Source organism: Sander lucioperca, chromosome 22, assembly GCF_008315115.2.
Source record: "Sander lucioperca isolate FBNREF2018 chromosome 22, SLUC_FBN_1.2, whole genome shotgun sequence".
In the NCBI taxonomy this organism is placed as follows: domain Eukaryota; kingdom Metazoa; phylum Chordata; class Actinopteri; order Perciformes; family Percidae; genus Sander; species Sander lucioperca.
Window position 1 is genome coordinate 14462772 of NC_050194.1, and position 14992 is coordinate 14477763.

General features: G+C 39.5%; 1 protein-coding gene across 2 annotated transcripts; it reads right to left on the minus strand.

The window, feature by feature from the left end:
- Positions 1-7203: 7203 nt before the first annotated feature.
- znf281b (zinc finger protein 281b) lies at positions 7204-14444 on the minus strand. 2 transcript variants are annotated; one of them, XM_031315013.2, is made up of 7 exons: positions 14305-14444; positions 11763-12290; positions 11424-11537; positions 11126-11249; positions 10072-10155; positions 9814-9932; positions 7204-9457 (listed from the first exon to the last, which is right to left on the minus strand). In XM_031315013.2, exons 2-7 carry the CDS (start codon positions 12216-12218, stop codon positions 7835-7837), a joined length of 2520 nt encoding a protein of 839 aa, XP_031170873.1. In that variant the 5' UTR covers positions 12219-12290; positions 14305-14444; the 3' UTR covers positions 7204-7834. The 2 variants fall into 2 exon arrangements, with proteins under 2 accessions (XP_031170873.1, XP_031170872.1); XM_031315012.2 differs by having other exon boundaries at positions 10072-10164.
- Positions 14445-14992: the final 548 nt, after the last annotated feature.

Consider the following 14992-nt stretch of genomic DNA (forward strand, 5'->3'; position numbering starts at 1 on the left):
CCTACTTTCACAATGAAATGGACTAGTAACGGGGCGGGGCCCGGCGCGAACAGGAGAACGCAGAAGTACACAGAGACGGCGCAAGACAAGTCTAAACCATAGACTGTATATGGTCTAAACCTTTCTTTTATTACAATGGTCTAAACGCGAAAATCAAACAAAGTTACCAAATAAAAGAAAAAAGCGAAAAGACATGTTGTCGGCAGTAGCAGGACCTTTTTTTCCCACTAACGTTACCGTGGCGCTAGCTTAAAAGAAATATATAAAAATGAATAAAAACGGTCCCGCAAAGTACCTGCAGTAACGTTATCACTTTTCAACACGATTTTACTAAAAATAAACAGTGTTGGGAGTAACGCGTTACAAAAGTAACGCAATTACAGTAATGTATTCCTTTTTGCTGTAACGCAGTAATATAACGCATTACTAATTAAATTTCGGTAATATTATACTCGTTACAATCTCAGTAACGCGAGTTACAACGCATTTTAACGCAACATTTAGTGGTGCATTGGTTTCTTTAAGAATTCACCAACACCGCGACACATTTCTTCACAGGAAAAAAAAAAAAGCCGTATTATTTTCCTGTCGCTGTATTCGATGGTTGAGATGACTGCAGAGACAAATACATTTGCGAGATGGATATTATTTTCAGGAGTAATTACGCTGCGTTGAAGTGAGCTGTCCTGTTTCTGTTCCCGTGGTCAGAGCCAGAACCAGAGACGGTACGGACAGCATGTATGTCCCAACAGGTGACGGTACGTCAGCGGCTGACAGATATAAACATGTCGGGAATTAATGTTGAGGCTTGCTACACGTAAATATCATTGCATTTTTATCAGCCGTGGAGAGTAACTCTGCCTGTAGTGGAATGGCTTCGAATGACGACCAAAAACCCTTGTCTTTTACTGTGACCATTTACTGTTCAATATGTTGCAGTTTTACAAACAAGAAAGTGAACAACTTGAGCGCATAGACTGTATATAAGAAGAGCCTGACGGACATGTTGCATCTCAGTAAGCTAGCAAGAGTAGGCTACACAACAGACAACTTCCGTGTAGCCTACTTCAAAATAAAAGCACTTCCTGTGACGGTTCGCAGTAAAACTAAATTACTGTTAAATAAGGTTGTGTAGGCTACCTTTTCACAAATCAGCTGTAAATCAAGTACTGTAAATAATGTTAATAGTGAGTTTTAATCACACTATAATTGAACATTTCCTTTAGAGTGTTTTAACCTAAACAACATGAATTTCTTATTGAAGTGCTATAAACAAACATTTTACAACAATGCCGTACTTTTAATTGAGTATTTTCATTTTCTCCTACTTGCCTATTAGGCTATACATTTTACTTATCTATTTTGTATAGCTTTAGTTACTTTGCATATTTATATTAATTATACAAAATATGAATAATCTATGATGTATTAAAGTGGATAAAGAGGAGACTTTATTGATCCGGTGGTGAAATTCACAAGCTAGCTGCCAAATCAAACTTCCCCTGTTATTTTGGTGAAAGTAACTCAAAAGTAATGCAAAAGTAGTGTAACGCATTACAATTCAGAGACAGTAATATTGTAATATAACTAATTACTCTCAAATGACAGTAACTAGTAATCTATAATGTATTACATTTTGGAAGTAACTTGCCCAACACTGAAAATAAACTACAAAAAATAAAGTAGTCTAATTATAATTATAAATTGCTTCAATCCAGAAAATATTCATGTTAAAGTATTAGTAATACTATATATGTTATTCTTACCGTAACGTCTTCAAAATTAGCAAAGATTTCCATACAAAACATCTGCAGCTCAGTGAATGCATGGATGTATTATGTAAGAATGCCTGCAGTGCATGGACAGTCCACCAGGGGGCAGATAACATGTATCAGATTCATCAGATTGCATACAACAGGGTATTGGCGTTACAGGGTACACATCTACCTGCACACTGGTTACTTCCTAATTAATATTATGCATATTTCATTTTGTTATATACTATGTATGGTTGTACATTTTCATTCTACACTTGTACATGTTGCCTACATTCTTTTTATTCCTCTAAGTATATATTTTGAGTAGGTGTTCTGGTGTTTTCATCTTTTGTTGTGTTATTTTATTTTATCTTATATTTTAACTTATTTATTATTTCTAGTATATTTCTTGTATTTTCTGTATGTGTGTGAGTGATTATGTGTGTAACTTGCTGCTGTAACACAGTAATTTCCCAGTTTGGGATTAATAAAGTCCATCTATCCATCTATCTAAGTTATTTAGGTTTTTGGTTAAGTTGAATCAGTAGAAATAGGCCTAAAGCTTTCGATTATACTAAGCTGAAAACACACATACTTACACACATATATTTTTAATCTGCATGCCAAACTCTTCCCAATGGTAGTCCTTACTTTTCACCCAACAATCAACATAATAACAATAATGGTATCCAATACTATGTTACTATTTACCATAAATCACATTGCTTTGCTGAACAAAAAATATGTCACTATTCATTTTTTTCTTCACAATCTTTAAGTGTTAAAAGATCATTTCTCAAAAAGTACATTTTTTAACTGGGGTTCTGCTTATTATCACATTATTTTACATGATGTTCACCTCAACAGTTTATTTAAGAGCAGGTAAATTCTTCATTCCTGCAAATGAAGACATCTAGTATAATTCTCCAGCTATATTTTTCACCTGCAGGTTTTATGAACATGTTGCCTTGAGTCAATAGAGGTGCGACCACAGAGCAATAACTGCCTCTGGTCATCTTGCTAACTGTAAGTCCAAAGTCACTTAGAGTTGTGATCATCCCAGTCTGCTGTTCCTGACAATGACGGTTGTGATTTGAGTTAGAACATGATGGTTGAGGATACCAGCTTGGCAAAAAGTGGCAGTGCCATTCATTCCCTGAAGTCAGACCCTCGATTCTGAACTCAAGCTACCGAAAGCAAACAGGGCAGGGGCAGAAGGAAGGGAATATTTCTTCAAACCAATTACACTGCAAAGTCATGGTTCATTTATAAAAAAATGGGTGACACATAAAAGGAAAACCAACATTAAGTGCAGAGGTGGAAGAAGTACTCAGATCTTGTACATAAGTACAAATGAAGCAATACCACAGTGTAGAAATAATCCGAAGTAAACATACAAAAGTATTGGTACCAAAAGTGAAAGTACCCATTATGGTCCATTTTAGATTAATGTATATTATATTGTTGCATTATAATTATGAATGCATTAATGCTCATCAATTTAATGTCAAAGCTGGTAATGGTGGGGCTAACTAATTAATATACTTTATCTGATGGGTGGCTTGTGAATTTCCCCCCAGTGTTCAATAAAGTTTTATCATAATCTATAACATTACATTTAAATGTATTTGTTGATTATTATTATATTGATATGTTTTGTTATTAATATGAACATGTAAAGTAACTTAATTTATCAAATAGATGTGGAGTAAAAACTACAATATCTACCTCTGAAATGTAGTGGAGTAGAAATATAAAGTAGCAGAAAATGGAAATACTAAAGTAAAGTTAGCCTGGCATCGCAAGACTAAATCACAAAGGGTAAAGTAAACTACTTCAAAATTGTACTTAAGTACTTGAGTAAATGTACTTAAGTTACTTTCCACCACTGATTTAAGTGTCTTTCTTTCTTTATAGGCAGAAGATTCTCTCTACTTTCTATAGTATCTGTCCACGGCTGTTTTATTGGGAATTTTGTTTATCATGTTGTACATGTTGTACCGTATTTTAATATGTTGTGAGTACAGCTGCAATCTTGGCCAGGCATCGCATGGAAAATATTTCTGATCTCAGTGGGACTTCCTGGTACTAGTGTATGGTTAAGCTTAGGGGAAGATTGTGGTTATAAACTACGGTTAAGGAATGGTCAAGGTCAGGAAACTATAACACTTGGTTACGTTTAGGGATAGATCATGGTTGAGGCTGTTTCTCTAACTTATCTGAATAGTGATTTGTTTGGGCTGAGCACTGGATTCACTTGTTATTTATACTGAGACAAATAGAGTAAGTAAAGAGAGAGCACAGTTTGCTCCTTCTAATTTAAAGCTACTGAAAAGTGTAATCAAACAGTTAAAAAGGGTTGAAGCTGCTGATCTATTCCATACAAAAGACAAAGAGCCAATTGCCATGGGAACAGTGCAATATGGCATCTCTTCAGTGTCTAGGTCTAGGAAACAGGTTTTTCACAGCCATCAATGTCAACAGTGTGAAAACAAGAGTCTTGTTGACATTACATTTAGCACCTTTTAAGGAGGTCACCTGTAAAACATGCTAAATATTTCAAGCAACTGATATTGTAGAATCAATGTAACTATCAATATTTCATCTTGAGTTTATGTCTGTCAGGAGATCCTGAGTTACTTGGTGGAAAACAGCTCCATCCTCAGGCAGCAGGGCCTCATGTCTAAATGATAGGATGATTCACCATCACATAAAAAACACATTATCCCTTAAAAGATCACAGGAGTCCTTTGATCTTTTAATTAATAATACCAGTTAATAATTAATAATTAGGACAGGACATAATATAAACTGGATTTACTCACAGTAGGAGCAAGGTGCATCCACTGTAAGTCAGTGTTATCCAGTGACTCCTGTGTCTGTTGAAATTCAAACTTCAGCTGCATAAAGAGTATTAAAACCCACTTTACTCCAAAAAGCAGTAAAAGTACAAAGTAATGTACAGAATAAACAGTAATATATAGAATCAAGAATGTACAATAAACAGTAAGGGATAGATATGAATACGCTACAGTACGAACAGTCTTGAGAGGAAGACGTTTAAGCAGGCAAAATACAGTATATATTGCAGATATGACAAAGCTTTCTCACTACCTGTACTTACTTTTGATACTAAAGTACACATTGCTGCTCATACTTATTTGTATTGAAGTGCAGGACATTTATCTTCAAATGAGACACTCTTGAATATGAATTAATATGATACCCAATCCTGGTTAATTAAAATGATATTCAACTATTATTGCCAAACAATGTAGACTATTTTTTTCTGGGTAATATAAGATGATAAGAAACTTGTATTGTCATTTTACTGCTGTGCAAGACAATACAACGAAATTGGGATGGCACATATTCGGATATTAAATACAATATAAAAGAAAGGCCAAATAAGAGACGTTCTTAATATGCAAATAAACAATAGCAGTGGCATAAAAGTGTAGTAGACCTTATATGATTAAGTCAATTTCCAATATACAATACCGGGATTGATATTTTAGTGTTGGAGAATCAGTGCTTTTGAGAGACAAAAATCCCACACTGTGTACTTTTTTGTAACAAAAAGTTTTTATTGGCTTCTCTAATCCGTTCATCATCTCAATAACAGGTACAGCCTGGGAAATCATAACACAAGGGGTCTAGAACAAATAAGACAAAGGAATGCTACAAAACTTGGTATTGAGGTGACAGTCAGAAAAAAAGCCATACAAAAAATGTCTTTATCATGCATACTGGAGAAAAACTCAAAAAAAAATTGAGAACACACATTTTTAGTGTTTTTGTACATTTTTGTAAACAATATCCTTCTAGAGATCATATCAAAACACATTATGGCAAGTAACAAAAATAAGGGATATAACATGAGAAGAATTAATGTTCTATGAGGCATCTAGAATGCAACACTGCTTGGCGTGGATGTTTTTACAGAAAAAAAAAAATACATTTGCATTTTGACGAGTCATTTGCTCTATAATTGTAAACACAGGCAGTGTTAAATGATTATACAATATATCGAAACCTATACTACAAATATTTCCACTACATACATGAAATGCGTGTCCCTGCTTTCTTACGCTTTAGTGATATGAGGTATATTTAGGTCAATCGTATTGTCTTTTTTTTTTTTTTTTTTTTTTTTTTTATCTCCGTCTCTCACCCACTCTTGTTCTCTCCTTTAAAAGCATAGTGTGTGTTTGGAGTGAGGTGGCTGGTCAGTCAGTCTTTGTTCCCTGTGATCTGAGCAGCTTCAAAGTCTCTTGGCTGTGGAGCTCACAGACATAGGAAAAGGAAATTGGGGGGGGGGAGGGCTCACAGGAAATCAACTAAATTAAATATCAACCCTGGCTGCCGGGTTAGAATAGCTTTAGCCACGGAAGACAAAGAAGGCCATTGTTTATTCTTGTGAGTGCAGGGCTGCATTTTTGGGGAGAGGAGGTGATAACGTTTCTGTTTCTTAACTATTATTGAAGCAGTTTCTTACAATTATTACAACAGTGGGGTTCTTAAAAAAAAAAAAAAAAATCATTACACGTAGAGGGATGGGGGGTGGTGGGGGCAGGTCTGGTGATTACTTGCCAAAAATATCAGCTACTAAGTTGTGTTGTGGCTAGTGGAGAATAAATAAAAGGGTTTGGGTATGTATCCAACATACTCATGGGTTCAAAGATATAAGGGTTCCAGCATGTCAGCCTGTCTCTCCAAACACTTAAATACAAAGAGGTACTCTCAGAATATTGTATTACAAAATTATGGCAAATCATTTTTTTACAACATCGCCCAACAAAGAAAAAAAATTCCCCCTCCCGCTTTCTTCTAAAAGCAACAAAATACATTTAGATGCCCATGGTCATGCCTAGTCAACCCCTATCAAACCCCATTAAACACCGCCCGCCCGCCCGCCCGCCCCCCCCCCGTTCCTCCCTCCCTCCCTCCCTCGTTCACAGTTTTCTCCTCTTAAAAATAATATTAATAATCATCGTATCACATATGCAAATTTAATGGTTTGTTGTTGCTTCCAATGATGATTTGTTTAAAAAAGTGCTTGTTTGATTCCATTGACACAAAAAGGAACAGCAAGGAGTGGAGTAGAAAAGTGGTGACTTCAGCAACAGCATGATGAAAAGATCACAAATTCATGTTCACTGCTTTCTGAGACAGCCGAAACAGCAATGGGTTGAATTTTGTCTAAGCTGTCTTTTCTACTGGCCACCGGTGGGCACAACCAGAGGAGTGCACGGTTAGACAGGCTTCATTAACTGACGCATAATGCCGACAGAACAGCCAGTTATGTTCAAACATCCTCTTCACTTCAGAACACGCTGTGTGCTGAACTCCACTACCTCATGTACACGTGGCTCTCAAAAGAAATGTGGATGTCTTCACAATTGACACAACAGTACCATAATCTCAACAACATGCAGTCGAAACCAAACGTGATCATGTATTGTAATTTGTTGTTCTGACGAGTTTATAAAAAAAATAAAAATAAAAAAAAAACACTAACTCAATGCTTTGTACTCTCAAAGTACACCTGTAAAACTGTGCTAATTGCATCTCATTATACAAAGTCTTATTACACAATTTTGCCTATTTTCCTGAGTTAATACGTTTCTTGTAACAGACAATATATACTTTTTTTGCCATTTGAATTCTGGGCCTTTCCCTGCCACAAATGTTATTATTGAAATTATCAACATTATTCATTATTACTTTACAATGGTATGATGATTGGTAAAACACAAGGGTTCAGAAAAAGAAATCAAGCAAGTTCATAGCTACCCTCTAAATATTTTAAATTACATTTAAATCTACGGTACGTTCATATCAAAATCACTACTCTTAAACAAAAATGAAGCGACTAAATACATCATAAAAATGAGAATATTTTTTAAAAATTGCATTTGAGGCCATGAAAGACCCTCCCTGGTCATTTTTGTATTAACATGTAATGGCAGTGTATAAAAAACAAAACTTTGCTACAAGAACAAAATTAGGATGGGTATAGGGACTGTATGGACAGTAACAGAACAGCCCCCTACTGGATTCACCTCGTTTGACCCTTATCTGAAACTTTGGCTTGTCTGGGTTTTTGATCCTGTACTCACTGGCTCACTGACGTCAGCTAACAAACTGGTATACCCTGAGAATTCTGACACTGGAGTCCGTATTCGATGGTCGACCTCTGTCCCAGGATCACTGCCATAGCTCAGAGGGGTCCCCCGCCCTGACTTGAACTGGGAACCAAAGGCCTGGGCGAAGTTCTCGATCTGGTACGTGGTTTCTTTAGGGGGGTTCAGTGGGGACATGTCTGGGTAGCTGGAGCCGTTGGTGGGTGCAGCGCTCCCTCCAGCCTTGGGCTGCTGCCCCTTGGAGCCCTCTGCTGAGAGAGTCAGGTCCTGGGGAGGTAGGTTGAAGGTGCCAGGGGAGTGCTGCTTCTCCAACTGCTCAGTTAGCTCCTGAGATGGAGTCAGCTGCTGGTGGCTAGTAGGTTCCAAGCTGATGTGGTAGCCTGCCTGGGAGGGGGAGCCGACGAGCATGCCATAGTGGGACTTGGAGGAGGATGAGGAGGAGTTTGATGAAGGGGCGACGATGGGCAGTGGGGAGGAGACAGCAGGCGGGTAGCCACAATCCATTGGGGATGTGGTGTACACGTGTTTGTCTGAGAACAAGGGCCCCGTGGGACTGGAGCTGCTGGACAGGAGTGGGAAAGGCCCCGTTGGGCCAAGGCTGGGGAAGGGTCCACTATGGCTGGTGCGCTCAAGGGCCTGCAGGAGGAACTTCGAGTACTCGCTCATCACTGCTGTCTTGTCACCACCGTTGGGAGAGTCATCCTCCAGCTCAGGGGTAACAGGGGCTGCTGGTTGGAGGTCTACGTGGTGTGGGTGGTCGGACAGGTCGAAAGTCACGTCATGGTGGTGCGTCCCCTCTGGCTTATGGCTATAATGGTCTAACAGGCTTTGCAGTACCTCATCTGGAATGCCCGACTTGTCGTGCTTTAGTTCCAAAGGAGAGGAGTCCAGCATGGCCAGCGTGGGTTCAGGCCCCAGGGAGCCCTGGATGACACTATTGCCCTGGGATGCCATGTGCAATGAGCCTGCTCCATAGTCATTGTTAACTGCATGGAGGTAGCGCCGCTTTTTCACAAACTGCATTGCATCATCGTAGTTGCTGCTGGTGGTGGGCCCCTGCTTGTTGCCCCCGGCTCCCTGGAGTAGACCCATGTTATCAAGGTCGGAAACCTCCACATGATCCATGGAGCCAGGCTTGTGGCCCAACCGTTTTTGTCCGTCAGCACTGTCTTCCAGAGAGAGGAGGCCCTTGTCCAGGCCCTTGCGGCCAGCTTTTTTAAAGACCAATTTGGGAGTACGTCCCTGCATGGTGGGGCCAGAGCCCGAGGGGTGCTCCATGCTGAAGTCCTGCAGGCCCAGTTCACGGGCCATCCCCCCAGAGGACGAGGCTGTTGATGCAGAGGAATTCTTCTTCCTCTTGCGCTCACTGCCCTCACCATTTTTGGACTTGGCCCTCTTGCGCCCGGAGGTGGTAGAGTTTCCCTGAGTGAGTGAATAGCTGCCCTGGCCTAGCTCCGCTTCGCTGAGCTCCAGCATGCTTGGGTCCAGGCCCTTCTTTATGGCTTCTCCACAAGTTCGTTTGTGCTTCAGTAACCGGTCTGTTCTTGAGAAAAACTAAAAGTAGAGTATAAGCTTAGTTTCCACTGAATTGACGGAAGCAGTTTTAAAATGCTATATATTATTAATTTCTTAATAACAGAAAATATACTGCAAAGGTACCATTGAATTTCATGAGAAAACATTACATTCCCTGAACTCTTCTGACACTGAATGGCTTTATAAGGGATTGGAGTACAGAAAGACAACATTTTGAATTGCCCACATGCTAATGATAATAATGCATGTTACTCATACACACTATTCAATAAAAGGACAATTCAATAAGTAGCCTATATACAAAGCCAAAATACATCAAATTAAAAGACAAAACAGTGGTAAGCTACTTAGCAAACAGACTAGATATAACCTACTTGCTGGCAGGTATCGCAGCGATATGGCTTCTCGCCACTGTGTGTCCTTTTGTGTCGCTCCATATGGTACTTCTGGATAAAGCGCATGTTACACTGGTCACAGCTAAAAGGCTTCTCTCCTGCAAAAGACATATGACAGTGTTAGGCCTTGTGTCACAATAGCAAGGTTTATATAAACTGATACTGGTGACAAGTGAACGCAGACGCAGTCATTCCAAAACATTTCAGTTCACTCCATATCCACATGCAGCAACTCACCGCTGTGGATCTTCTCGTGCCGCTGGAGGAGATACTTCTGGATGAAACTCATGTTACACTGACTGCACCGGAAAGGCCTCTCACCTGTGCGATCAAGAGTACAACAATCCGCTCACCACATTAATTAATTAACTCTCAGCCTGTCGTATAACTGCGTTAACCATATGGTCACAATGACACATGAACCCGTGTCATTTCATCAAACACCTGGTGCATGAATACAAAATAGGATGTATGAGACTGACATGCTAAACAGTCTCAACACTAACAATAAATATGCTGAAAAAACTGAGTGCATTGCATTGTGTATTTACAGAACACCGTTTCCCATGTCTAAATTATGATATACAAATACTCTAGACTGCAGAGACCATTTGTCAGATACAGTAACACTCGGAAGAACAAGGAAAAATCAAGGCAAATGATTTAAAATAAACCGAGGGCGAAAAAAAGAATTCCCAGCAAAGAGAATGACTAAGACATCCAGAAATACATGAGTAATCATTGAGTCATCCCTGGCTTTAGCGATGTCTGGTTTCAAGTAAGGCCCCAAGCACTCGTGGTGAAGGGCAAATTAGTGAGAGGGGAGGTTAGTGAAGAGTGTAATTTAATGTCTAAGGGGTCCTGAGAGTGCTGTGTTTATTAATGGAAAATTGTGTTTTTTTTTGGGCAATCTAGGTAAGATAACATTATACCAGATTCCATGCAAATTGATCTGGGGATGTATATTATATAATGTATATATACAAATTACAACAGGGATCTTAAGCATACTTTTATTATTATTTGGCAGCTACTTTACAGTCTTGACACAAACTAGACTGCCTTCTGTAGCTGTATCTGTTCTGCTTCTGAACTAACATATCCTGTGTGCATCTTATATCACTTTTTTCAGCATATGAGATCTAATCAGCAATGGTGCATTTAGTGAAATGAGTAGTGGACATAGTTGGTAAACACATTTTAATTTAGACATACTTTAAATGTATACATTCTAGAAAAATACTCAGTCTAGAGAAAAGTAAAGCACTGACAAGCAGCGAATGTCTCTCACCTGTGTGTATGAGCACATGTCTGCGCAAGTGGTAGGAGCTGCGGAAGGCAGCATTACAGTGCTCACAGATATGTGGTTTTGAGTTGGGGGACAAGTATGCGCCATCTGCATCCAACATCATGGCCTAAAAGGAGAGAGTACAAGTAAGATACTGTTGACTTCTACACATCATGTTAGCACAGCACAAACAGATTTAAAGGCTAAATGCCTTTTTTTCATGTGTTGATATGTTTTAGCCAAAGAACACATTTTTCTTCTGGTGTAGTGACAGAGATGAGGAAGTAGATAAGTCATTAACCTTTGCAGCATCGTTGCGTTTTCTTCGTGCTTTGCCTCCCTGCCCATCCCCATTGCTCCTCCGCCCTCTTCTACCTGAGGACTCTTTTGGCTCTTTACCCGGTCTTCCATGCATCTAAAGTCAAACGACAAGGTAAGTTTACCACAGTCTATAAATGGCAAATAGAGGCAGAAATCACTACTGCAAGAGGAAACAAAGGTCTACAAATAAAAGCCTGTCACAATTTGTGCTTAAGCAGTAAGGGGGCAAACTAAGCACAAGAAGGGCAGTCTGGCAAATGAATGTCAAATTCAACTAAATATATTCTAAACAAGATTTAGAACCACAACCCTTTCTCACCGGTTCTCCAAGGGAACGAACGTTGCTGAGGCTGAGGTCATGCAAGAGCATGTTCTGGTGATTTTGGTGGTGGTGGTTGCCGAAAGACATGTCCGGCATGTCATTACCACTCTTCCCCGCGCCCCCTTCAGCACAGTCCACCCCTACTCCTCCACCCCCGCCATAGAGGGGCATACGGTAATCCAGCTCGTTTAGTCGCTCCTGCTTAATGCCCATGCTTTGGAGGAAGCCCCCGGTGTTCACAGCAGTGGCTCCATGGTGTTCCGGGGGCGAGTCACGTTCTTTCTTCAGGATCATCTCGTGAGGAAGCTCGCCCATAACGGACTGGGAGGCCAGCCGTGTAAAGCTGGTGACGGGCGGCAGGTGGCTGAACATAAGCATACCTGGTGCAAAATTGGGATCCATGCCACCGTTGCGCAAAAACTCATTGCCTAATTTGTCTTGGATAATACTCATAGTGGTGGTTTTGCTTTGTGCAGGGAAGAAGGAGGGCAATAAATCTAAAGAGGAATGCAGGAGAAGAATATCCTGAAAGAGAGGGCAGATAAAAAAAAAAAAAGAGTCATGTTAAGTATTGATGATTTTAGACATTAATAAGCATACAATTCAAAGTAACAGTCACATTTTGTTGTAGCCCAAGTCTTTCGTTTAACATTTCAGCTCTAAGTCTTGCCAGTAAAGTAAATTTAGTAACTGCTACATAGCCTTCACAGTGTGTACTGCGTGCACTACAATGTTCTCTGAATTTCCTCTCAGTCGCCCATTCATTACTTAATTGGATTTATTAGGCTTTACCTAAAAAGGAAGCATTGCGTACAGTAACTGGAACCCCTAATAAATATGTTGCAAAAAATACTTTAATTCACACCGAGGAAAAAAACTAATCACAAGAAACCTCTGAATTCAAATAAACACTTCATTTTGGGAAACTTTGTGAAATACAGCAGCGCATATTGACACATTTATCAGTGAAATGAATAAATGAGGTCAGTCATCATGAAAGAAACTAGATTGTATATAACATGTATTCACGAGACTCTAATAGAAGATAAATGAATGGAGTCAATGTGTACCAAGGTATTAGTAAAATACAAAACTGTGGTTAAAAAGGCCCCAAAAGACACACATTTAGGATGAATAATATCAATGATCTATGATGAAGTGACTGCAAAGTAAAAATTGGGAAGCTCTACACTCAATATAATCGTTCAATATAAGAAGGAAAATCAATCCAAAATTGCCTAAATATTCAATCCTCACCCCGTATTGTTCTGCTTGTGGCATTTAGCACCACATGTGTCTTGGACTGTAGCCAAAATCAGATCTGTGCAGTAGGTTGATAGCGTTTATACAGACATCCCTATTGTTTTCGCACTTTGATGCATGCTGGACTACGCCGCTTGCCATCTTTGACTAATAAACCAACATGAATGCAAGAGCTGGGGGCAATGGTTGCAATATTGGCAAATTAATCGGTTCACTACACATGCCTAAAACAAACGATATTTAGCTAGGTCAACTACAGCTAGACATTTCAGTCAAATTGGGCAGTCGAATACTAAGTGTTACGTGTATCGAAACGAGCACAGAAGACTAGAGTGAGAATGTATTGTTTAGTCTAGACCAGTCGACCATTTGGCTACGCGACACGGAATTCAACAGAAAGCGGATGAGCTTTTGTGATGCATAATAGTTAGCCAGCTAGTTAGCATAGCAAGCTAGCCACAATGAGACAATCAACGCACCTTTACGTCCTCAATCAAAACAATAGGCTAAGACGCATTTAAAGCCAATATCCATCATTCAAATAAAGTCACAACAACATTTTAAGTTCTGTGGTCTCAGATAACCCGCACATTTAGTCAATACATGTCTAATCTGATCATTTATGGTCAATGTAACGTTTAGCTAGCAGCCTGTTAACGTTACCTAGTGTTGCTATCAAGCTGGCTAACACTAAACAGGATCCATGATTTGATGCTATTAACGCATATATTGACCATTTAAAATGCAATTATATGAGGGGAAGCATCCTAAAACCAAATGGCACGAATCACTCACAGAAAAAAATAGCAGTGATAAGGAGAAATTAAACAGCAAGTTTGATTTAAAGTCAGGTCAGCGGCATAAATTGCTCATTCTCCAATTCCCAAGCTTTGATGACGCTCGTGAAATCAAATCTGTCTGGCGCTCTATTTATTGTTAGCTAACTTTAGCTGTAATTACAACCGCATAATGCTTACCAGTACATTCGGCTAGCAAAACATTCCTCGGCGACTGCGGTACATGTGGACTTCAGATCCAGTGACCGAGCTAAATAAAACTGCGCTTTAAGGCAGCTGTGTTTATAACAATCAAGCTGCCACGAGCTAGCTAGTTAGCTGCTAGCTGCCCCACTGAAAATCCGCATTACGGCCCATGCAACAGAAACAATGATGCTGGGTCTCAGTACATCTCCCCGAGCCAGACAATTCCGTCGCGTAAATCTCGACAAAGCCAAAGCACTCGCCACAAATTAAAATCTATTTAGCTTCCCACTCACCTACACATGACCGCAGTTGGTTTCAAACGTGCCTATATTCTCTCTGTGTTCGTCGCTTTAAGGTTTTATTGCCAAAACACTGTGCTCCGGCGGTCGCTGCTTTCGTCCATCTTGTCCTGGCGCGGGGAATTATGGGTGTAGCGGACGGGTCGTGAGAGGAGACAGCCGAAGTCTGCTGAGGTTTGAGAGAGACTCAGTGGACAACCTCAGTGGTATCATCAGTAGGCCTATCACAGTATAATACATCCATGTGGACAACACACAAGTAGCTGTGCGCTATAGTAATGTAAACACACTGGATCCATTAGCATGAACAAATACTACTGTAATGTAGAGAGACATGGCGTTGTGCAACTCTTTGTCTTTAACGTTAACGTTACATGTAAATCAGGACACAAGAAACGATTCATTAACATTTCTCCTTAAACAGCATCTCCAACTCCCTCCTCATTTTACAATTTTATATAGATTTTTATAATGCTAAATTGTTATAAACACAGGTATATCATCCCACTTTGAACTGTTTTAATCATTTTAAAGTTAGGTTTATAAAGGCTACAATGTCTTTTAATTGCATACAAGGTCTAGGTTACTTAGCAATATTTATTTATTTTAGCATTTTTTCTGTGTTTATTTATTTAATATAGTTTTGTTTTTCTGGTTTTGTACATTAGAGTTGGTGTTATAG

Excerpts from the sequence above, each read along its gene's own strand:
- znf281b (XM_031315012.2), bottom strand. The coding sequence starts at position 12,218 with ATGAGTATTATCCAAGACAAATTAGGCAATGAGTTTTTGCGCAACGGT. Across the intron at positions 11,250-11,423 it reads AACGCAACGATGCTGCAAAG|GCCATGATGTTGGATGCAGA; the intron begins GTTAATGACTTA and ends CTCTCCTTTTAG. Across the intron at positions 10,165-11,125 it reads ACATGTGCTCATACACACAG|ATCGCACAGGTGAGAGGCCT; the intron begins GTGAGAGACATT and ends GTTGTACTCTTG.